Consider the following 22,763-nt stretch of genomic DNA (forward strand, 5'->3'; position numbering starts at 1 on the left):
GAATCACAAATTCAGTGTTGCTCTCCACACTCCTCAGCACTTCTTAGCCGGCTTCTCTTGAGCCTGCATGGTGATACTTCAATGGGCAGAGGGGTCACGCGAGTTTTTTGGGTGTTTGTCAGCAACATGTCACGAGAAATAAAGAGCTAAATTCTCTTCAGATCACTTCAGCTTTAGCAGCGGAGAGCATGTCAGTCTCAGAGCGGAGGTGTACATTTCAGCAGCGGTAGTGTCAATCCCATTACGCAGTGGTTCTGAAGGTGACAGGTGTGACTGCTAAAGGCCTCAGTACGGGGCCAGGCGACAAAAGCCAGAGGTATAGAGGCATGACAAGGAGCTTATGTAAGAGCCAGCCCAGGGGAGATTTAAGCTGGATGACAAATCAGGGAGGCTGTCTGGAGAAGCCTGATAGAGGCTGCCAAGGCCCAAATATACTATATGAATAAAGCTTCTTCTTTTTTTACTAGAGAATGTTGAAAGGTTTATAGAGTCTCACATTGCAAAAAAGACTGATCGGAGATGTGCTTTATTGAAGAGGTGATCCCTCCTGTCTGCAATGAATCCCCATCTACTCCCAGATCACCTTCAGCAAGCTCTGATACCTCACAGGTGTCAGTCTTTGGCCATTTGCTTTAACTGCACAGATCTCCCTGTGCTCATCATTTAACAGCTGCCAATATACAGCCAGGGCCCGGGGATCAGACGGCTCTCTGGCAGCCCAATAAAAAAAAAAAAAAAAGAAGCCCCCTTGAGTGCAATGACGAGAAATCTCACACCTTTCGCTCACATTAGCCATGCAGCATGTCCCTTTTGATGCTAAATTGGCCACATTGAGTGGTTTGTAGAGACAGCAGCCTGGAACGAATGATCAGCAGGTTGATAATAAATTTACTTTACATGTTTGGAGATGTGTGTTATGTTAAGATTCATCATGTCCGGTTTAGAGCACTGCAGTGGATTTACACACAAAAATATGTGGCGGCAACAGCAGCAAAGTAAATAGTGTATTTTTTCCAGCGTAAATACCAATTTGATTCAATCCAGATGATTGAAATGAAACCTCATTACTGTTTAAAAAAAAAAAAAGTTGAGGAAAAATGTCAGAGAGGATCTCTTCCATGCTCTCTTTGATATCCTGGTCCTGAGTGTAGTGTGACCGTGATCTCATATGCACAAACTAGGGGCCGGGTGAGCTCACATTTGGTCCACCACGTAAGAAAACAAATCTCAGATCTAGCTTGCCTGGCAAAGGGGGCAAATGACAACTTCACAGCACTTCATAAGAAACTCCTGGAAGTTGCTAATGAAGACTAATGACTTCCCTCATGTCAGAGACTTCACACCACAGTGCACAAGCCCTTTGACCACAGTCAGTGTGGTCAGCTGGCTACAGGACTTTAGAGACTCTGTAGCTCCGCAGGCAGCAGGAGGGCTAAAGGAGGAGAGCTGAGGCCAGAGAAATCCATCCTCATCAGAATTGAGTGTGTAACGGTGTATGGTGCCCCAGCTGTGAATCTCCTTAAGGCAAATATGTGACATTGTACTAGATGAAAGTGAGCTGCTTAGATTTGGCTCTCAATAACTCATTTTCAGCCGTTCTGAAATGAGCTGTGGGAGTTTTTAAGGTATTTGATTAGAACAGAAAATAAAATTTTTTTCATGCGTCAACGGGGAATAATAGATCTAAGTGTAGGCTACACGCATTGAAAATAAACTGTCAAAAATTAGTTGTTGCAGTTGAAAGGTTTGCGTGTTTGGGTGAGCATTTCTTTAAGAGTGGGACATCTGTAATCCTGCCTGTCAGTTGTCTGTAAGGCATCTTAATGCTTTTATGCTGCGTTTCCCAAACTGAACAGAGAAAAAAAAGAATATTTTGAATGAATACATACTTTGATAGAGGCGTCACACTAAAGCAAAATTAGAGCTATTCCTGTTAAATCAAGAGTAAATTGCTTAAACATAACTTTGTGTTAAAGTCCAATTTGCTTAACAACTGGTTACATTGTCTGGCATTCATAAATGCTTATGTACTGCACTGCAAATGTATTATGAAAGTAAACTCAATGGCCACTTCATTAGGCACAACTGGTCATTAATGCCAGTATATAATCAGCTAATCACATGGTAGCAACTCAGTCCATTAATGCATGCAGACACGGTCAAGATGACCTGCTGAAGTTCAAATCGAGCATCAGAATGGGGAAGAAAGGTGATTTAGGTTACAGGCTGAGGATTTCAAGAACTGCTTATTTACTGGGATTTTTCCCACATAACCACCTCTAGAGGTTATAGATAATGTCTGAAAAAGAGAAAATATTCAGTGAGCTGCAGTTCTCTGGGTGAAAATGTCTTGTTGATGCCAGAGATCAGAGCAAGGCAATAGTAACTCAAATTTTCACTCATTACAGGCAAGATATGCAGAAGAGCATCTCTGAATGCACAACACATCAAACCTTGAAGCTGATGGGCTACAGCAGCAGCAGAACGCACCGGGTGTCACTCCCGTCAGCTAAGAACAGGAAACTGAGGCTACAATTCACACAGGCTCACTGACTGTGGGCAACAGAAGATTGCAAACAACATTGCCTGGTCTGATGAGTCTGGATCCGTCCTGCTTTGTCTCAGTGGTTCAGGCTTCTGATGGTGGTATAATGTGTGGAGGAAATTTTCTTGGCACACTTCGGGCCCCTTGGAGCCAACTGAAATGCCACAGCCTATTGCTGCTGACCATGTCCATCCCTTTGTGACCACAGTGTACCCATCTTCTGATGGCTGCTTCCAGCAGGATAACACACCATGTCACAAAACTCAGATCATCTCAAACTGGTTTCTTGAGCATATCAATGACTTCACTGTATTCAAATGGCCTCCAGAGTCACCAGATCAAACCTTTGGGATGTGGCAGAATGGGAGAGTTGCATCACGGCTGTGAAACTGAAATCTGCAGCAACTGTGTGATGCTATCATGTCAATATGGACCAAAATCTCTGAGGAAGGGTTCCAGCACTTTGTTGAATCCATGTAAAAAAGAATTAAAATGGTTCTGACGGGAAATGGGGGTCCCACCTGGTACTTGCAAGGTATAAGTAACAAATTGGTCTTTATGTATATATATATATACTTAAAAATAACATAGAATTTCCAAAAATGTTGGGGTGCTTTGTAAAATTCAAAAAGCTAATTTAAAAATAAAATAAAATCCCTATATATTAAAACATAGCTAAGGTTAATACTGAGAAATGAATCTTTATAAATAAATCCTGTCTCTGTCTCAAAAAAAACAAACAAACAAAAAAAACTTAGGACAGGGACAAGAAAACATGGAAAAATGAAAAAGTTAATGCCAATAATACAGCTGGCTGCTACCCCACCTCTCGCCCTATGACAGCTGGGATAAGCTCCAGCCCCCCCACAACCCTGAACAAGATAAGAGGAAGAGTATGGATGGATGGATCTGCCTGCAGTCCATACTGGTCAGCCAGTGACATCATTTGGTGCCTTAAGACATTAAAATTCAAAAGTTGGAAAATGTTTCACTTTCAGAACTAAAACAATTGTTCTTAGTGTTAAAAGAACAAAAGTGCAGCTGATGCAACAGAGTGTTCAGCATGTCAACCCCCCCCCCCCCCCCCCAAAAAAAACATGCTGGCAAACAAAAAAAAAAGAGCACGTTTAATAATTTGCAAACTATTGCATTCTGCTTTTAGTTACATTCTGTGTTTTCTGTGAATATTTGTCATACCCAGGACACACTTGAAAAAGAGATTTTAATCTCAATGTGTTTTTCTTCCTGGTTAAATAAAGGTTTGAAATGAAAAAAAAAAAGATTCTACACAGCATCCCAACATTTTTGACAGGATTTTTTCGATGAAATATCGGAAGCGATCAGGTGAAGTCAAACATGCATGCAGGTACTTACATGCTGCAGGAGGAGGAGATCGACCTGCATTCATGGGTCTTACAACAGACCAAAGTTCTAAACAGTCACGGGGTTTAAACAGACAAAGCATCTGATTTGAGGCAAAGATTCCAGCTGACGACAAGTAGCACACAGTACAGATTATGTGTTTCTCAAATATATTTTTGGTTTGACATCTATAATGCATTCAGTCCAGACACAGAGAACAGTTCCACTTCAGCAGCCTGCACCAGAGGAAGCTGGGCCGAGCTCGTGCCTTTAACCTGGTTGCCTCTTTAGCCGCGGTACATTCCCAGAAGCTCGGCATAACAATAGAAAACTATCTTACACCAAAAATAATCATGAAATAAAATACAAAACTTCTCATCTTTTATCAAGGGTGATAGTTTACAATTATTCACTTGTATGCTTTTTAAAAATGATTTTTAGACAGCTTTCAAGAAACATAATCAGTAAATAGCTTTCTTTAACATCTTGTATAGAAAACAAAACAATCTTTTAAAAAACATTCTGTTGTCTTCCTCTGAGTTAAGCTAGATTGTGACAAATTTACCAAAACGGTTTCAATGGAAAGGCATCAGGATTAGAAAGTCTTCCTCGGCAAAATCAGGAAAGGTCACATAAAGCCTCCGTTAGCGGTGAGTCCTTTCCCGAGTCCACCGGAACTGAAATGACCGTCACATTTATGTTTGCGCCCACACCACACATTTCTGCACACGTCGCTCGTGCTTAATAGTCGACCGTTTAAAGCCAAACACGCTGGAAAGATATTTGGATTGTGATATGTACAAAAGCTAATTTCTACTAACCCCCATTTCCATAAGATTTCAGATCAGTGCTGGTGACAGGGAGGTCATCCTGATTAGAACTGTTCCTCTTAGCTACAAATGCACATAAAAGAAAAGAAAAAAATACATAGGCCAAAAAAAAAAGTACAAGAAATACAGTAAGTACAAAAATAGCACAAAGTTAAGTGCAAACTGAAAAACATCCCGAATGTTAAGTGTAAACATTTCCAACCTGCTACATGTTATGAGGCCGTGTAACCTCAAATGCAGCCGATTGTTCTTGTGTCCTATGAAATATTTTATGTACCGATGCACTGTGTCCTGGAGATGAACATCTCATGCCAAAGTAAACTATCAAAGTGGAGGACAGCAGGCGCATGCTGCCGAGCGCCGATCGAGACAGAGGCACCTCAGATCGGTGAGCTCTTGAGATGGGCATTAAGCCGCAGCTTGAAGATACAGTTAGCACACAACATACAAAAGATGCATAAACACGGACAGTTTGGCTTTAAAGGCTGATTTTTTTTTTTTTTCCCCCTCAGGTCCAGTTGGGCACAGGAGACCTCAATAAGCTAAAGAGTGATATGCATAAATGGCACGTTACAGACATGCTGTGAGAAGAAAGCTGTCACCGTCTGTCATACACACCATCACCAGAGCAACACTGCGACATGACAGCCGATGAGAATACTGCAGTGGGAGTGCTGCTTTTGCAATGCACGTGAAGGGACAATAGCATCAACACAGACAGCTGCAGAGGCATGAACATCCTGTTTTGTTTGTTTGTTTATGTTTTTTTTAAGGATAGGGAGACATGGAGTTTGGCAAAGTCAGGCCAGGATGTGCCAAGAGTTCAGAGGCCTTTGGAGGCTCAGATGTCCATGTAATCATCCTCCTCGTCCGACTCGCTCTCCAGAGACGACTCCTGGCTGGATGTCTCCTGCACCTCCAGCGCCGGCTGGCTCAGAGTGTCCTTTTTGACTGTGGCTGCAGACTGGGACGACAGGATGACGTTCTGTACAGGAGCAGACAGCAGGGGTCACTGTTGAGTGTTGGACTAGGGAGAGCCGTATGCACGGTTCTGGCTCACATATTCAGAGTGCTTACCTTAAGTCTTTGTTTGGTTTCCTCTGAGATGCTGCCTTTGGGGGAGAGAAGCGTGGGGGTCGGAGGCGTTACTGTGATTTCTGGCGGGAACTTGGTAACGGTGGAAGGGATGAAAAGCTTTGGCATGTTGGGTGGGACTCGGGAGCGGATTCGGCTGGGGTCTGGAAGCTTCGACTGGTCATTGCTGGCATACTGCTGCTGGTCTGAGTGAGAAAGCAAGAAAACAAGGCACACAAAGTCACTAACGGTGCTGTTATGTGCATTTTCTGTTGAATTCTCATTTTCTTTTCGTGGCCTCTTCCGGTGACATGTTGATTCTAAGGTAATGACCTGGGCAAAGTTGGGTGCTACATGTGGCAGTTTCCTCCTGAAACCAGCCTGCTGTTGATTCCTGCCCCTGCTGGGATACAGTGGCAAGTTTCATCTGCTGACAAAGGTGCGACTCCTGCTGTCGATACAGAAGTCCCTCTGCAGGCTCCTCCCGCTCCTCTGTGGGTAACAAACAACACATGCTGGTGATCAATTCAGACCCAACCAAAGCACACAAAAATGTTAAAATTTTAAATAAATATAAAAAACACACACACACACACACACACACACACACACACACACACACACACACACACACACACACACACACACACACACACACACCTACCTTTTATAGCAAATAAACTGTGCTTAAGTTTAGTGACAAGAAACCTTTTTTTCTACCTTAGAACTTGGAAACAGGAACTCAAAGTTTCTCAATACTTTTGATTCAAATTCAAGTTGTATTTGCACATCATCTCACTCCCTCACTGTTGTCCCTTCTGTATCACAATTAGAGGCTGCACACACAAAAAATGTGTTTTTGACTGCAGGTCCCATGAAAGTCATCAGGAGCACTGACAAACTGATCGTTTATAGGCTGCAGATGAATGACTGGAGTATTTTGTAGTAAATCGTCTCATATTTAGCATTTATTATCAGACAACTGACAATATCCAACTAGTTTCCTCGTGATTGTGACCTTAAAGCCTCGTTCATTAGATAAGCATGTGCAACGATTGCAGGAGAACTAACTGCAAAAATTCCCCCTGCAGCTCAGACAGACACAAATATGAAAACAAAAATTATCTAATACGTTTTCAGACTTCACCCGTAATGTTGCCTAGGAAACCATTACATAATACATATCAGTGCAGTGCTGCTTCATACCAACCCGTGTGTGTTTGCACGCACATGCAAACACACTTTTGCATGCGTTTTCACAGACTTCAAAGGCCATCCAAGTTTAGGAAATGGAATAATATTATGAAGCTACTGTTGTATCAATGCCATCAATGTGTCACAGCAAGAGATATGTGCAATTTCAGGACAATTTGTAATTCTTACATGACTACTAATGCATCCATATGGAATTCTGTTTAGGTGTAAATGTGATGAAATGGACTCTAAAACCCCCAAAAACAATATGTGCAGCTAATTAACTGCAGTCTAAACTGTAATCTAAAAACTGCCAGTTTCCAACAATGGTCATCTCAAGTTACCTTCAACTGTAAGGTAAAGACTCTTCAATATTATCGAGAGAACCCCAAGCCCTTCTGCGGAGGTATGGTGGGGAAGGAGAGCTCTCCCTTTAACAGGAAGTCACCTCCTGCAGAAGCAGGTTCAGGGAGGGGGCGGCAATCTGCTGCGACCGGGCAGACAATGATGGCAGGCAATGTTTAGCAAAATATCAGATGTGAGAGAGAGAGACTCAAAGAATCCTGATCTGAAGTCTATGATGGTGGCAGAATTCTAACTTATAGAATTATATATAGAATTATAAAATCTTACTTTGGGACAGAGCCAGCAACCCTTTTAAGCTTTGACTTGTGTTGTTATGTATTATGTCCACGTGACGGCTGAAATAAAAGTTAGTTTTCAAGTTGCCACAAAGAGACTTTAAAGTGTAAAAACTTGTAGTTTGTTATTCTGAATGTCAAAGTAGCAAGAAAAACAATATGAAGCTTCCTCAACAACAACACAACTGTCACCAAAATGATTATTCAGACTAAACAATGACAAAGCTACTAACCAGAAAGAAGTGGTTAACACATTAAGACAGGCACACCATCAAATTTGCATACTGCAGATTCAAGGTTTCAGTCTATAAAATATCAGCTCTACTCATCCTAAAAACACAGGGGGAAAGAATGACATGTTTTGATATCAACTATGAGATGTGCTGAATATTCTTTATGAGATCTGTGATGATTAAGCCAAACCCTTCTAGAAGCTCATGTAGGCAGACAGAGTCACAATCTGGAGGATGTGAATTTCTAAAACTCTTGTTGGTGGACTGACAAAACCCAAAAGTCGGCCAGAGTCCGCCTCTTATGTAACAGAGCTGCTGAAAGCCACACGCGCCCCCTGCTGGCCACATGGGAGGCTCGTTACCAACTGGAACTCCACTTAAGCAGCAGAATTTTAACAAAAAAACCAAAACACACACACACACACACAAAAAAAAACAAAAACAGATTTTTTTTTCTATAATCACTGCAGAGTCAGAGGATGTAGTAAAATTTGATAACAACTGTAAACAACCATGCAGGGATGAGATGTGTGTGGGAGGAGGCCGCGGTACCTGTATGTGGCAGGAAGGCCATGGCTGCAGCAGAGTGGCTGGCTCCTCTCCTGTGCTGTGGCTGATCGTGGAAGCCTGAGGTCTGAGGTCTGGGCAACTTGCTCAGGGGCTCGTACACCACCTTGGCTTGGCTGTCCTGGGTGGACAGAGGGTGGCAGGTGGAGTGGCTGAGCAGGACGGGGGTCGGCAGGGAAGCGGGGAAGAAGAGGTCTCGGTGCTCCTTGGTGTACTTAGGTGTGGTCGGGGCATCGCTTGCAGCCTGCTGAAGACAGAAAAAGTGCAGCGTTCATGAGGAGGTGTGACTGACCTTGGCTAAGCACCCCCATGCTCTGGCAGACTTCTGAGTACTGTACATCCTCTTCCCTTGAGACAGATCTGCTGCGAGACTCAGAGAAACAGAGTCGATGTCACTGCACTTTTTCGCAGTGCTAGTTTTGCCTCTTTCATATAAGAAGCAATGAATCTTTTACAGCGCTGCGGTGCCGTTCCTCAGGGGGGTTCACAGGCTTACAGCACTGGACTGCGTGTTGGGTTCTGGTGAGGAGCTCAGCTCTGAGCCACTTTGGTGGATGTCCTTTTGAGGACCACTTATAAACACAAGAGCTGCACAAACAACCTGTGACAACAGCCGCCCTGCTCCCACAGCCGCTGTCATGGCAACACAGAGGAGCACAGTTAAAAGGAATGAATACACCTTCTCCTCTAGTTTTTAGATACAAATGGATAAAAAGTTGGATGGAAAAAAAAAAAGCCTTTCTAACTGCAAGATACACAAGATGCTCAGCTTTGTGTACGAATGGATCCAAAATGTAAGAAATACAGGAAATAATTTAATATTGACTAGAAGGCTACACAGAACTGTACCACATTAATTATGCAGGCATGAAAAAGGCAAATTTGACTTTGCAAAAGAATCTCTCTGTCAGAGCTAAACTGCATCTACTACAGCTCTGTTAAGACAACCGTGGCCATAGTATTTATACATGGTCATGACATGAGGGCTTTGGCAGGTGTAGTATCTTAGCTCAAGAAAATTTAGCAGCAACAGAGCTCTCGTACCACATCCCCCTGGCTGTCTACAGGGAGATGAAGTCAAATTGTGCTCTGGTTCATAGCTGCATGTGATGAAGCTCCCCATGGGATTCACACAGCAGAGAACAGGCAAATTAAACAAACAGGGTAGCCTTTCTAAAGCTTGGAGAGAAAAAGATCCTCCAGCCCAATGCAGAGCAGCACAGGAGCTTCATGCAAGCAGCAGCAGCTCTGGAGCCAGCTCTGATGATTCATAGCTTATGAATTAAACATCCCCAATAGAGTCACCAACAAGTCAGCTGGCCTGAGCGCTTTAGAAAAACATTAGATTGCAGCGCAGAGCATGAAGCCAGTTTTCGGGGTTGGGTGTTGCTGCGTGGTCGAGGTCCAACAGTGAACTGAAAGACGGGTCTCTGCCATCACAGATCGCGCTTTTAATCACATTAGAACTGCTGCAGATCTTTCCAGCACAGCTGAAGTAAACTTTTTAATTAAACTGCCCTCCAAAAATGAAGTGATAGCCACGTTTCACAGTGAAACAAACAAAATATATTTTACTGAAGCAAAAACCTTAAAAAAAAAAAAATCCTTCCTCCAAGTGTTCTCAAATGCAGGAGTGTTTAATAAAATGCCTCCATTACGTCTCAAACTTTCATTGGGTGACAGCAAAATGTACGCTCTTCTCCTGATATGGCAGAAGAACAGTGAAAGCAAAGCAGAACACCACAGCTGATTCTCCAGCTCAGCACTACGGACCGCAGGGGGGGGGGGGGAGTTCATTTCCTCGAGCTACGATCTACATTACCCACCGCATACAAATGTAAGCAAATATAAACCACGGCAGGAGATGGTGCCACAATAATTACACATGAACAGCAGTTCGATAAGACTGCAGAATGAGCTTTGATGCAGAAGCACCCTTTTTTTTCCACATCCTGGGCATTCAAGCATATGCAGGCTAACTATCATAATAATTCAGTGTTTCTCCCGGCTCACAATGGGCCTTCGGGCAGATGATTGAAAGAAAAAAAAATACTGAGAAGGTGGTTAAAAAAAATAAACAAATAAAATAAAAAATGTACAATGCCAGTTACTTTGGCTCCAGCAGTCAGGCAGCATGACTGTGTCTTGTTATAAATCCATGTATGAGCTGTTAAGCATTAATGATTCATTGCAAATGATCTTAATAAAATAAAGAGATTTAAATCATTTTTGGTTTTTGATGCATCTGAAATTAAGACTGCTGCAACCTTGATAATTGGATTATTTAGACATTTAAATTTTCTGATTATTTTTAATGTTAAAGTTTCAATTTAAAGTGAAATAATGTAAGATGCCATAGTTAAAAACCGCTGGTAAAGCCTCAGTGCATATAGTGTGACAAAATTTCAAGTAATGTCAGTATATAGTAATGTAATGTTTATAGGCTAAAAGCTCAGACTTTAGACTGCTCTAAACACTTAGAGTTTTTTCTACTCCTACTACTGAATAGCCGAGGCACATTGTTTATGAGCTGCAGCAAATCAGAATAAAGTTGGCTTAAAAGGAGAGTGGCCTTAAGGGGAGAGGACCGCCAGTTACAGACAGCTGGGGAACTGAGGGGCTGCAACCAAGACCCAGTATAAGTTAAATAAGGATAACACTGAACAGTGAATCATGCAAAACTACTTAGAGTCCAAGGAGTCCATGCTCATTCCCAACTCCCAAGTATGGAGCTGGGAACGAGCACAATTGGTCCCCTTTAAGGTAAAGAATTAAAAAGAAGCTAAATAATAATATAATAAGCAAAGTAATATACATGTAAATAAAAACAAAAATCAAATTTAAAAGTGCCTACACAACTGCTGTCTCGTAGCTCTCTGACATCATCTGTATGTCAAACGTCACGTGGAAAACAGACGCACGAATGAAAAGACCCGAATGAACAAAGGCAACAAACAAAAGGAATCATGCAGAAAATGAGATGGTGTGATCGCGGGAGCTGGAAAAAGAGGTTTATTTTGCTTACAACTGGTACACATGAGCCTGAAGTTCAGGGAACATCACCGTGACAACAGGATGTGGGCAGAGAGACCCTTGATGACTGTGTGGGCAGGAGGAGGGATGAGAGGAAGGGGGGGGGGGGGCACTGATCCAGAATGAGGCAGAGTAAGCAATGATTCGATGAGGAATGTGTGTACTGGAGACAGAGCTGAGATAACATGCTTAGATACCAGCTGACTGTCTAAGATCACACACACACACACACACACGCACACACACACACACACACACACACACACACTCACTCTCTCTCTAAGTATTTGATTTCTATCACTTAAAAAAAACATCATATGCATTTTATCTGTGGAAATAAACAACCTGCATATCAGTGTCACATTGAAAACGATGACAAGTTTGGCAACGACTGAGTGAGGCTGAAGGGACAACAGGGAGCATTCACACCACGCTTTGGGCTATATTTAGTACTGGCAGGCAGGAGCAGGTTAGACTTGAAGTCTGGGAATTACCAAGTTAGTCATCACTTTCGCACATTTTACTACACATACTCCACGCTTAGCCCTACACATAACACAGAACATATATTATTAAAAAAAAAAAAGTGCTATTATGATCTAAACTACAGACATGCAAAATTAGCATTAAACCTACTGGGTGTGGCAGATGGGTGGGGTGTACACCACAACATTTCAGATTTTAGCTTGGCTAAAATGAGCTATTTAATCCTTGGTTTAGTGCTAGACGATCGCAGTTTATCAGAAATTATACATTTGGATAAACATTTTTTGATGTCCTGTTGTAAATTAGTTTTGAAAAAATACCATTAAATTAGTGTTTTACCATGCAATGCACATCGCACAATAAAAGGTTTTTTCTTTTTTGCCTCATCTCAGATAACGAAGGAATAGACCAATATTTAGCGCACTGTAGTTAAACGTGTGCTACACTGCAAGGATGAGAGAAGATGCAGAGGTGTGGGTGTAGCAGATGAACATGCTGAGTTACAAAGGTTTACCTGTCTTTGGGCAGAAGTGGCCAACTGTATCTGACAGAACTTCACAGCTTGGTCCAGAGCTACATCCTCATCAACCTGAGACAGGAGAAAAGGCAGAACAGGGACTTTAGGGCAGAACAACACGGTGGATCTACAGATAATCATATTCCACAACGTCAACTTATTCACACACATTTCCGGGCTGTATAAATCACTGAAGCAATGATTTTACAACCACAAATCTATCATATTTCTGAAGTGACCTGTCTTGAGAAATATACTGTGTTAATTAATCCTTATACACTAATGCCAAACCAACGACGACGGAATCTGATTCTGAGCCAGCACAATTTTTTTCCCTCCGCTTTCGCATCTGATCATTAGCACAAGTAAAGAAAGGCGTAGTTCAGCTGGTGGATGTGTGGGAGTTGGCGAGCTTAGCTAGAGAAGAACACTGCACACTTAAAGCTGGAGTAGGCAGTCAGGTTTTGGCATCTTTGGGCAAAAAAAAAAAAAAATAATAATTTGACAATAACCTTTCAGCATATTGTAATTCCAGTAGACTAGAACTAGAATGTCCTACTGATTGTTTTCAGCCTTTAGAAAATGAAGCCTGTTTGGAGAATTAAGCCAATCACCCGTCTTTAGCTGCCTGTATGAGTTACGCAGACAACTTCCACCCAGCAGAGTAGGGGTGAGCGAGTGCCCATTTTTTTTTTTTTTTTTTTTTTTGGATGAACAGACTGCAGACCTAGAGGGGCGCACTGCATGAGCAGGGCTTTATTTTTCTCTCCCACATTTTTGTCTATGGCAGCGTTAACAGCTGTGTGAGCATGATTACAGCGACGCTTCCTCCAGGAGCCTGTTTGCAGCAGCTCGGGGACCCCCAAAGGGAGGGAATTTACAGCATCCTTAACCGAGTTTTCAAATTGCTAATTGTAGAAACAGACTGAGTCAAGCTTCAGCGCATCACACGGGACAGCCCTCTGCTTTCATGTCTAGCTCGCTGCAAACCCTTTACTTGTAAAACCCCTCCCCACACACGCGTGCGCGCATGGACGCACGCTTACTTACCTGTGAGAACTCCCACTATGTTTACTACTGAAAAGAGGGAAACTTCAACAGATAATCTCAAATAAAATTTAACATTCTGCAGACTGCCTTTACACACAGGTTGATGTCATTAATACAAAAGGGGAAAAAAAAAAAAAGAAATCTAATTGACTGATGGTCTCAGGCTGGAGATAGAGGAGGTTAAGTGAGAGTCTGGAGGACCAACATTGCTTTCTAGAGACGGAGGAACTGCAACGGCATCATTAACAGACAGTGTTTGCAAACAACCGAGAGCTGTCATTTGAACAAATTCAACACAATGTTCGCATGATGATGCATATTTGAGGATCCTTTTAGGCAATACTGAGCAGCCTCTATTCTCTACTCGACAAGCTGAAACACTCTGATGGCAGGAAATGCTCAGTCTGCATGTACATGTAGTGGGTCTTTGTTTTAACACCTCAGCAGTGAGGTTACAGAAAGAAAAACGTCTGACTGTAATAAGCAGCACTGCTGCATATAAACAAGTATGAAACTATTGAAAGGTGCACATTTAAAGTATAACTATGTACAGCTGTGTTTTGCAGAAACCAAAAACAACACACACACAAAAAGAAAAAGAAAAAAAGCATTTGCAGTTTGTGTAAGTAGGACCACAATTAGAAGATGGCTTTGGAAAATGTCCAGGCTTATTAATTGCATCATTTGGTGACAGGAAACATGTTGTGCCTGGCTCTGGTTTTTAGGCAAGGTTCTGAGAAAATATTCTCCTGGCTGTGTCTTAAAGGGCACAGGACAAAGAATCTTAGCTGCAACTGAAGCACCAAGAAAACAACCAAACTCTGCAGACAGAAAAACACTCTTTCAATTTCTTATCTCATTTTCTCGCTATTTTCAAAGTTTACAAAGAGCAGGCCTTCATCTTCTTCTAATAGGAAAATCAGGCTATTATATTTTAAGAATCTTAACATAAAACATTTGAAGAAGCCTTATGTTCTTGTTAATATCCTACAGAGTTTTGTTTCTGTGTGTGCACTGGGTCACAGGATGCAATGCATAACAAGTCTTTCATGATTAAAATATACTTTAAGGGCAAAAGGCAGCTGAAGTTGACACAAGGAAACAATTGTGCTTTTTTTGTGCAGCACTTGATATCAATATGACTCTAATAACTGAGAGGCCAATTACAGGAATCCATGAAGTGAAATGCAGTGATAAATGTCACCAGTGTATCTGAAATCTTTAAAGCAGCAGTGACTGAGCCGCTGTGGTTTCTTTGATGATGTATAAAAATGCTCATTCATCTTTAAAAATACCAACCAACTACACTTAGAGGCAATCTATTTCAGAAATAACAGCAAAAACAGTGGAGACACAGAGGTTGAATCTGGGTTACTCAGAGTAAAAACAACCACACCTTGAGCTGCATTTGCTGCAGAGCTTGAAAACTGAAAGTGGGAAAGTCCCTGTTCTTCGGTGGGAGTACTGTTACTAATTCAGTTAGAAAAGGGGTTTCCCGAGTCTAAATTATTTTAGGAGGGCTCTTATTAAGAAAGTATGACTTTGCAAAATACCAGAAAATTATAACAGTGCGGTTACTGGCAACAATAATGTTACCTCTACGTGCACATGGTATGGCTCACCTGTTTTATAAGCATGTAAGTCTCTGACATGATCTTTTCAACGCGTCCCAGGTCATAGGTCATGACTTTCTGGCCTTGCTGCCACACTCTGTATGCATCAAGCAGAAGGGTTTTTCCAGACTCAACATCCTCTAGAAGTTTCCTTTTCCTGTTTGGCTTTCGTAGTAACCCCTGATCAGTCCCGCCTGCTGCCACAGTCAATTTGGGTGCTGAGGCTTGCAGCTGCTGCTGTCTGGAACTGATGCTTAGCTCCTCCAGAGATAGCTCTGGTGTCCGGGTGATGTCAGTCACTTTCTGCTTAGGCTCAACGCCACTCACTGAGGTCTCAGCTTCTGTTTGGGTGCCCTGAGAATCTGTGGTGTTAGAGGGTTTCCTCCAGTGGCCAGTGTCCAGCTCCATGGGTTCCTCTGGCACTGCTTTATGCCCCTCATTCCCAGCAGTCTCTGCCTTCCCAGAGTAGCCCTCCTGAATCTTACTCCCTTTATCTATTGATATTGGTGGTGCTGGGGTGAGTTGTGCCTGGGAGGCTTCCCTTGGACCTGTATCAGTAGCACAGGTGCCCTCTGTGAGTCCAGGTTTCTTAGGCACCGCATGTTTGCTGTCATCTGAACTGGGCTTGTTGGATGTGTCTGTTGTGGTCATCTCCCCCATGGAGGCCACAGGCGCTTTCTGAAGCTGCTCAGACACCTGAAAAAGAACAGAACCTGTCAAAACACGAAGTGGGTGCATGCCAGATGTGTAAAATACTGAGCGACTCTCAGCTGTGCATTTATACAGTGGGCTGTAGTATTCTCACCCCAGTGAGACTGTTCAGGTTGTCCTCCAGGACTTTTACAGTTAGGAAAAATGCTCTCTTGGCCAAAACCTGGCGATCAACATCCCGTAAATACTTCCTTCAGGAAAAAGGAATGGAGATGTCACGGAACAAATACACAACACATGACAGAATTATCATACAAATACACAACACATCATCACACAAAGGTGGTGCTTACTTTCCCTGGTCAGGGGTTCTCTGCAGCATGAAAGAGACTTTCAGCAGAGTATCGTGATCCTTAAGCTGAGACAGCACCTCCAGCAAGAGGACAATGGATCGGTTCATATGAGATGCAAAACTTCCTGGGCGATCAATCTCATCTACTGGAATACGCCAGATGCCCTGGAGAGGACAAGGAGAACATAAAGGAGAATCCAGAGTTAAGTTTTACCATTTTACTCATCATCGTTACTACAAGTTGGAGTAGGAGTAGTAGCTCGAGGAGACCGTGCAGTTACCCAAGAGTGAAATTTTAATTTCCCAAGTAAGCCAAATGATCTCCAGGAGATCAACTGGAAGTAAGTGGTCATAGAAGTTTATACTTCTTCCTACTCCCTTTTGAACATAAAATTAAAGGAAATTACTATATTGGGTATTTTGTTTTGTTCCATTTTGGTTTACTGAACATCCATACTTTATTCTTTTAAATATTCAAAATAAACGTATCCATCCAAAACCAGAACTGGCTAATTTGTTACATTCAGAAAGATTGTTTTTATAAATACTGTCTGCTGCTATTCTAAGTTCTCAAAGGTGCGTGTATGACAAAATGGAAATAATTAAGAGGGAGATGTGGAAAAACTGAAAGGAAAGAAGGTGGTGGAGAAAGCGAGAGAAATTAATGTGAGTGAAACACGTGACTTTCAAAGAAGAACACCCTAACGAGGGGACGGAAAGGCTGCAGGAGAGATCAAGCGGTCTAGCTGGCCTTGTAGGAGGTAGGAAGGTTGAGGTGGGTGGGGGGGGCTTTCTCTCTGGGTACACATGATGGGCAGTCTCATTAGTGCTCAGTTCTGTCCAAGCAATGAAACAGACCAACAGACTAGCTGCCAACAAACAGTCGTGTTTCTTTCTTTTTTAAAATGGAGAAGTCCACCTTTCCAGTGAGCACATGTCCACTCAGCAGGTAAACCGAGGCGAGGATCTGCACTCTGAAGCTACTGATGCGAGTGCAGATGGTGGCCAAGGCAGCACACAGGCTTCAGTCAGAAAGCACGTGGCACGTAGTGCTGTTACAGACTCAGAATGTGTGTGTGTGTGTGTGTGTGTGTGTGTGTGTGTGTGTGTGTATGAGAGACAAACAAAGATGACCATATCAGGATGGAACAAAAACAAATGAGATGGCTCTATCAGCTGCTGGAGGCCTGGGGAGTATGGCGCTCCTCCTAACAGACAGCTCCAGATTGTCAGATGACATTTTCAAATCCACTGGAGAGGAACAAATCAGGGAAGATAAACCTATCAAAACAAAGCCCATGCTTGAAGATGGACTTACAGCCTTTTAACCAAGAAAGTAAAATGAAATACACAACCTAATCCCAGATAACACCCGTACAGTTTTTAAAGCTTTCCTTTGAGAAAGGAAAACACCAAAAAACAAAAGGTGTTGCTCATGTTGACTGCTATTTGTTGTACACATCCCTCTTTTTAGACCGTTTTTAAAACAACTTCAATGATGATAACTCAATTCAAAACCAGAAGTCAGGAAAGAAATCCCAAGAATTTTGCCCCAATGCCTGTGTGAAGTCAAGATTTATTGATGTCATGTGACAGGCAGGGCTCAGGAAGGTTTTAACCTTTCAATGCACAGATTATGAAAAGCCTCCAATATTTCTAAATGGAGAAGAGTTGTTCTTCATCAGAGAACCATCCAGCCACAGTAAATCTGTTTAGGGGAAGCAGAGCCATGGCTTTACACAGATTATGTACAACATCTAAAGCAGATTTGTAAGACTTTAACTGCAATAATTTTAAGCATCTTTTTTTTCCTCCTCCCTCCTTTTTTTGCTGCAGAAAATATGACCACTGCTTGATATCTGGAGCTTAAGCACAAATGTGGGCAATCCTTCATGTAAGAATCCTTTGGCAGAAAACAACCTGATGTAGAAAGAAAAAAAAAAAATATCTCACTCACTTATTCAAATACTACAATCAGCAACTGCAGACATATTTTTACAATTAAACAACATGCTGGTTAAAAAGCAAAAACTAAGAAAGCAAACCTTTTTGACTTTTGGACTATATGATTAAACTAAGCAGGGGAATTCTTTGAAAACCATGTGAAAAAACTGGCCGTCTTATCTGCTTCATCTTCTCGTGTCTAAACATGCCATGCACAGGAAAGGCACGGGCCACAAAAAAAAAAAAAAAAAAAAAAAAAAAGCAGGAAAGTTGCACAGATGAAGCGTTGCTATGTCTTAGAGAAAACAGCAGTTACTGTTGCATCTTACATATAACTACAATTTCACTAAAGAGCTAACAAACTAATAACTTTTGATGGTATGATTTTTGAGAGAGAAAAAAAAAAATAATCCAAGATGGCTGGTCTCCTGCTAAAGCCATGAGCATTTGGCAGGTGATTGGTGTAATTTTATACCTAAATTCTTCTCTGCATTAGTCCTGAGATGCAGAAATCTGAGCTAAAGAATAAAAAGACATTCTCCTCTGCAGTTCTGTATGATCTAACAGGAGTACCACTGATCTACTAAAAAAATAATTAAAAACTCTACTCCCAAGTGCAGCTCCTATAAACGTGAATTTGTGCTCGATTTTGAAAAAGTCAGAAGGAAAGCGAGAAAGCAACTCACCATCACCAAAGAAAGCTACTCCACGACGTCTCTGTTAGTATTCTTTAGGACAGTTTCCTGCTGGCGGTGGCAGCACCAGCAGCCCTGGCAGCGCCTCCACCCTGAAAGAGGCTCACGCTCTCAGAGCAAGGGGTGGGCTGCATTTGGGTGCTAGGGCAGCACGAGCTGCAGGAGAGGAGAAGAGGGAAGCACAGCTGCACATGGCAGAACAGGAAAAGAAAAAGAGAATGGCAGATGCCTTGGCAAGAGGAAAAACAGCACTGGAGTCACAGCCTATAAGCTCAGTGCGCCACTGACAGGCAAGCTGACTCGTTCTTCTCCTGATTTCAAACCGTGCCATCTCAAAACAAAAACACCCACGCACTCCATCTCTGCTTTCCCCTGACCCCAGCCTCCTGGAGTTCTCCCCCCACCTCCCCGTTCTCTCTCTCACTCTACACAGCATACATCCAATCCTCGCAGGCCTACGCCAGCCAATTGGAGGCTGGTGGACAAACTCCCGCCCATTCGTGCACACCCACACAATACACACAAACAGGGGAGTGCCAGAGAGAGAGAGAGAGTAATGAGGAAACAGAGCAGAGCAACAAGAGTGAGCAGATGAGTAGAGCGAAAAAGAGCCAGGGGGAGGGGTAGAGCGTGATCAGCCTGAAGACAGAGCAACAGGAAAAGAACAAGAACATAAACTGGCTGAAAAATGAATTCAGTGCTACCTCATCTGTGTAGTGTGATGCATCAAGAAGATGACAGGCCAATAGTGAGAAAGGAAACGCAAAACTAAGGAGGAAAAAATAAAACAAAAAAAAAACTCAAGGTTTGTGTAAGTAAAGCCCCCCCAATCAGCCACAGAAAACAGTGTGAAGAACAGCGCTGCCTGAACAGATTGTGTTGCGTACACACATTTCCTCAGTCAGCCAGCAGCACACCAACAACAGCCCTCACCTTCTTGTTTTCCTCTCTTTTAACTCCGGTAGTCTCTCTCCAGCTGGCCACCAAAAACATACTAAGCAAGCACACCTTGTTTTTCCCGCTTCCTGTTGTGAGTGCTGAAAGGTGCTGAAAATATCAAGCTCACTCAATTACAGAGCAGAAGAAGGCAATGAAAAAGAGACTTGCAGCCAGAGTTAACCCTCCAACATGCAAATCCAAATATCAACTTCTACAAAATGAATTCATTGGGCCAAAACGCCTCCTCTAAGAGAGAAGAGAAAAAAAAAAAAAAAAAAAAAAAAAAACACAACAAGGTTCTCCTAAGTGAGGCTCCACCTACAGCACACTGCACAGCTGAACACACAAACACAAATGTTTGAGTCATATATCAAACTGAGGCAAGTAATGCAAGTGTTACTGTTCCCCAGAAGACTGTGCTACCCTTTAATGTAACGAGACACTGAAGCCCACCTATAAGCAAAGTTAGATTCAAGCGGTTAAACCGAACATGAATGCTCACTCCAAAAATGACAGTATCAGTTCAAAACATGACAGGAGCGGAGTTACGTCTGTCTGAAATATAGCAACAAGGACACCCATTTTCTCTGGAGCTACGTGAGTGGGTGGAGGAATATACAAGTAAGATGTGTGTGTGTGTGTGTGTGTGTGTTGTCAGGCGGGGGAAGGAAGGAGGAGGTAACACCGTGCCTGAGTGAATACTCAGGGACTCCTCACGACTACTCAATAATAGTCTCGAGCAGCTAAAGCGCCTGCTGTTACAGCAGTATCATAGGAAATATTACAATTCAGTCCTCTCACTCCGTAAAACGCTGGAAATAACCGTGTTACAATAATCCCACTACATCCCAGTAATGATGATACTGAAACACAACAAAGTGATTTTGAAATGAAAAGGCAGTTTGAAATTTTGACTTTAAAAATCACATTATCTGTGTAGTTTCAGAGGCTGACGTAAGATATACTGATTACATTTACTGACGCTTCACTGGTGGCAGCTGAGCGTCTTCTATAACACGCTCACTGATTACAAACATATGATACCACTTAGGTCATAAAGGGGTAAAGTCCAGAGTCCAGATGGCTGCAGACAAAGCAGGAAACGCTTCAGCTTCATATGATGTACCACAATACAGATGTCAGTGCATCAATAATGTACTGCTATATTAAAATGGCAGCTTGTATTATTTGGATTTGCCCTTGAACTCTTAAGCTATGGTTTTTTTTTTTTTATCAGAACAGCTGAAAATGCCTTAGACGAAACCTTATGATGATCCATCCTGGATCAACAAAACAATTAAGTGAAGTTGAAATTACAGGTATATCTTTATTCTGCACAAACTTACAGTTTATCATATACTTTAAAGAAAATTTTAAAATACTTTTACTGAATGACTCTTCCAAGTTCTTCATTGACATGTTTTGTGTCTTCTTTTTTAAAATAATTAAAAATAAAATTCTTTATCAAAAATATTTTAACTGTCATAATTACATCCTAACTTATATCAGCTCACTCGTGTTGACAAACACACTGATAATATTATGCAGCACAACTTCATCTGGATCATTTCTTTATAGCAGTATGTAGGTTACTTTGTGCAGTTAATGTAACCCTGCCAATGTGAGAGGGAAAAGTAGGGCATCATGACCTACATTAGGGAACTTAGTATTCATCAACAGGCCCAATGAGGTGTGTACTCAGCTGAGAGTCGAGCCTCTCTGACATCAAGAGGTGCCCGCCGAGCATCATGCCACATATTTGATGTAATCACACACACAGAAGACATGACTTCAAAACAGAGTATATTTAAGAAAAACTCACACTGAGTTATTAGTCTGACTCAAATGGAGCTGTTGGCTGGATGCTGAAAATTACTCAGCTAAAGATACAGGTTTCTTTAAGGGTTCAAATCCACTTCAAGCCAGTGAATCTGCGTGCCCTGAACTCAAAGACTCAGGGAAAACAGACATGTTTGACTCATATTTAGAAAGGTTTAGATTGTCTCATGGCTGATACAGAGTGCTTGGTTCAAAGTGAACAGTAAAGCTCCAACAGTTGGTATGCTGGAGTGGCAGGTTTGCCTACAGAAGGGGCTCTGAAAGAACCCAGTGGGAGCCAGAGAGCAGCAGAGCTCTCCTCCAGCTCAGACCTGGCCCACATCGTTCCCACAGCCGGTTAACGCAAGCGTTCTGGAGCCGACATCTGACTCCACAGCCCACACGATCAATTATGTCCAAAATAAGGTTCACCGCTAAAACACGCCTGACAGCTGAATGATATGAGGTGCTGACATGATGTGACATTCTACTTGTATTACCTGGCATGTTAAAAAGTGAGAGCCTTTTATGCGCTGACAAACCGCACAAAGAGCAAATAAAAAAGGACCCTTTTTATTCCTGCACGCGTGGAAAAAGCAATATGTGCTTCAAGTGAAAAGAGGTAAATAAACTGACATGCAGAACAGATGACGGATTCAGACAGTAATCGCCTCCTCTGATGCCCAACAGTGGTCTGTAATTCTGAGAGGCAGATAATGCAACGATGGCCCACTGTGTGACTCAGATTATAGTAGCGCTCCTCTTTAGTGATGCATATACTGTATGGGGCTGATTTTTGTGAATCCAATTGATTCATACGTGTAAACTAACTGTGGTATGCCAATCCTTCACAGCACGCTGAACAGACCACTTAGTCACAAATGATCTGAACACTTAACATCAATAAATGTTCTTCTTACATTCTTATGTTGAGGTTAAACTTTATACAGATGAGGCAACAACCACCTACGTACACATGTAGGTAATTTGGGATTTTTTTTTTTTCTGTTACACAATTCTGCATCTGAAGTCAAATCTACAATGCAGTGTCAACACATTCATGTAGCAATCTCAGCCTATCCCAAGCAATAATTTTGCTTTTAGGAATAATTACTTAAGCATGTACTGAAAGAACCTTAGTGCAGCTCAACTGTGTTATTAGGGTCTACTCTCAGATGTGCAATACTCACAGCTTCCTCTTCTATTTAACAACTTTCAA

The 22,763-nt window shown here is 42.2% G+C and overlaps 1 protein-coding gene across 6 annotated transcripts in view; it reads right to left on the minus strand.

Moving 5' to 3' along the window:
* Positions 1-4,124: 4,124 nt before the first annotated feature.
* Positions 4,125-22,763, minus strand: part of cabin1 (calcineurin binding protein 1) — a 36,785-nt gene continuing 18,146 nt past the window's right edge. For 5 of the 6 annotated variants that reach the window (XM_030737618.1, XM_030737617.1, XM_030737616.1 and 2 more), the window contains 8 exons: positions 16,150-16,313; positions 15,951-16,047; positions 15,155-15,841; positions 12,480-12,554; positions 8,432-8,693; positions 6,145-6,303; positions 5,815-6,017; positions 4,125-5,722 (listed from right to left, as the gene is read on the minus strand). In XM_030737618.1, coding sequence (XP_030593478.1) covers positions 5,579-5,722; positions 5,815-6,017; positions 6,145-6,303; positions 8,432-8,693; positions 12,480-12,554; positions 15,155-15,841; positions 15,951-16,047; positions 16,150-16,313 — 1,791 coding nt within the window. In that variant the 3' untranslated portion in view covers positions 4,125-5,578. The remainder of the gene's footprint in view (positions 5,723-5,814; positions 6,018-6,144; positions 6,304-8,431; positions 8,694-12,479; positions 12,555-15,154; positions 15,842-15,950; positions 16,048-16,149; positions 16,314-22,763) is intronic. The other variant, XM_030737613.1, reaches the window with a different exon arrangement.

This window comes from Archocentrus centrarchus, chromosome 9 (genome assembly GCF_007364275.1).
Source record: "Archocentrus centrarchus isolate MPI-CPG fArcCen1 chromosome 9, fArcCen1, whole genome shotgun sequence".
Lineage (NCBI taxonomy): Eukaryota > Metazoa > Chordata > Actinopteri > Cichliformes > Cichlidae > Archocentrus > Archocentrus centrarchus.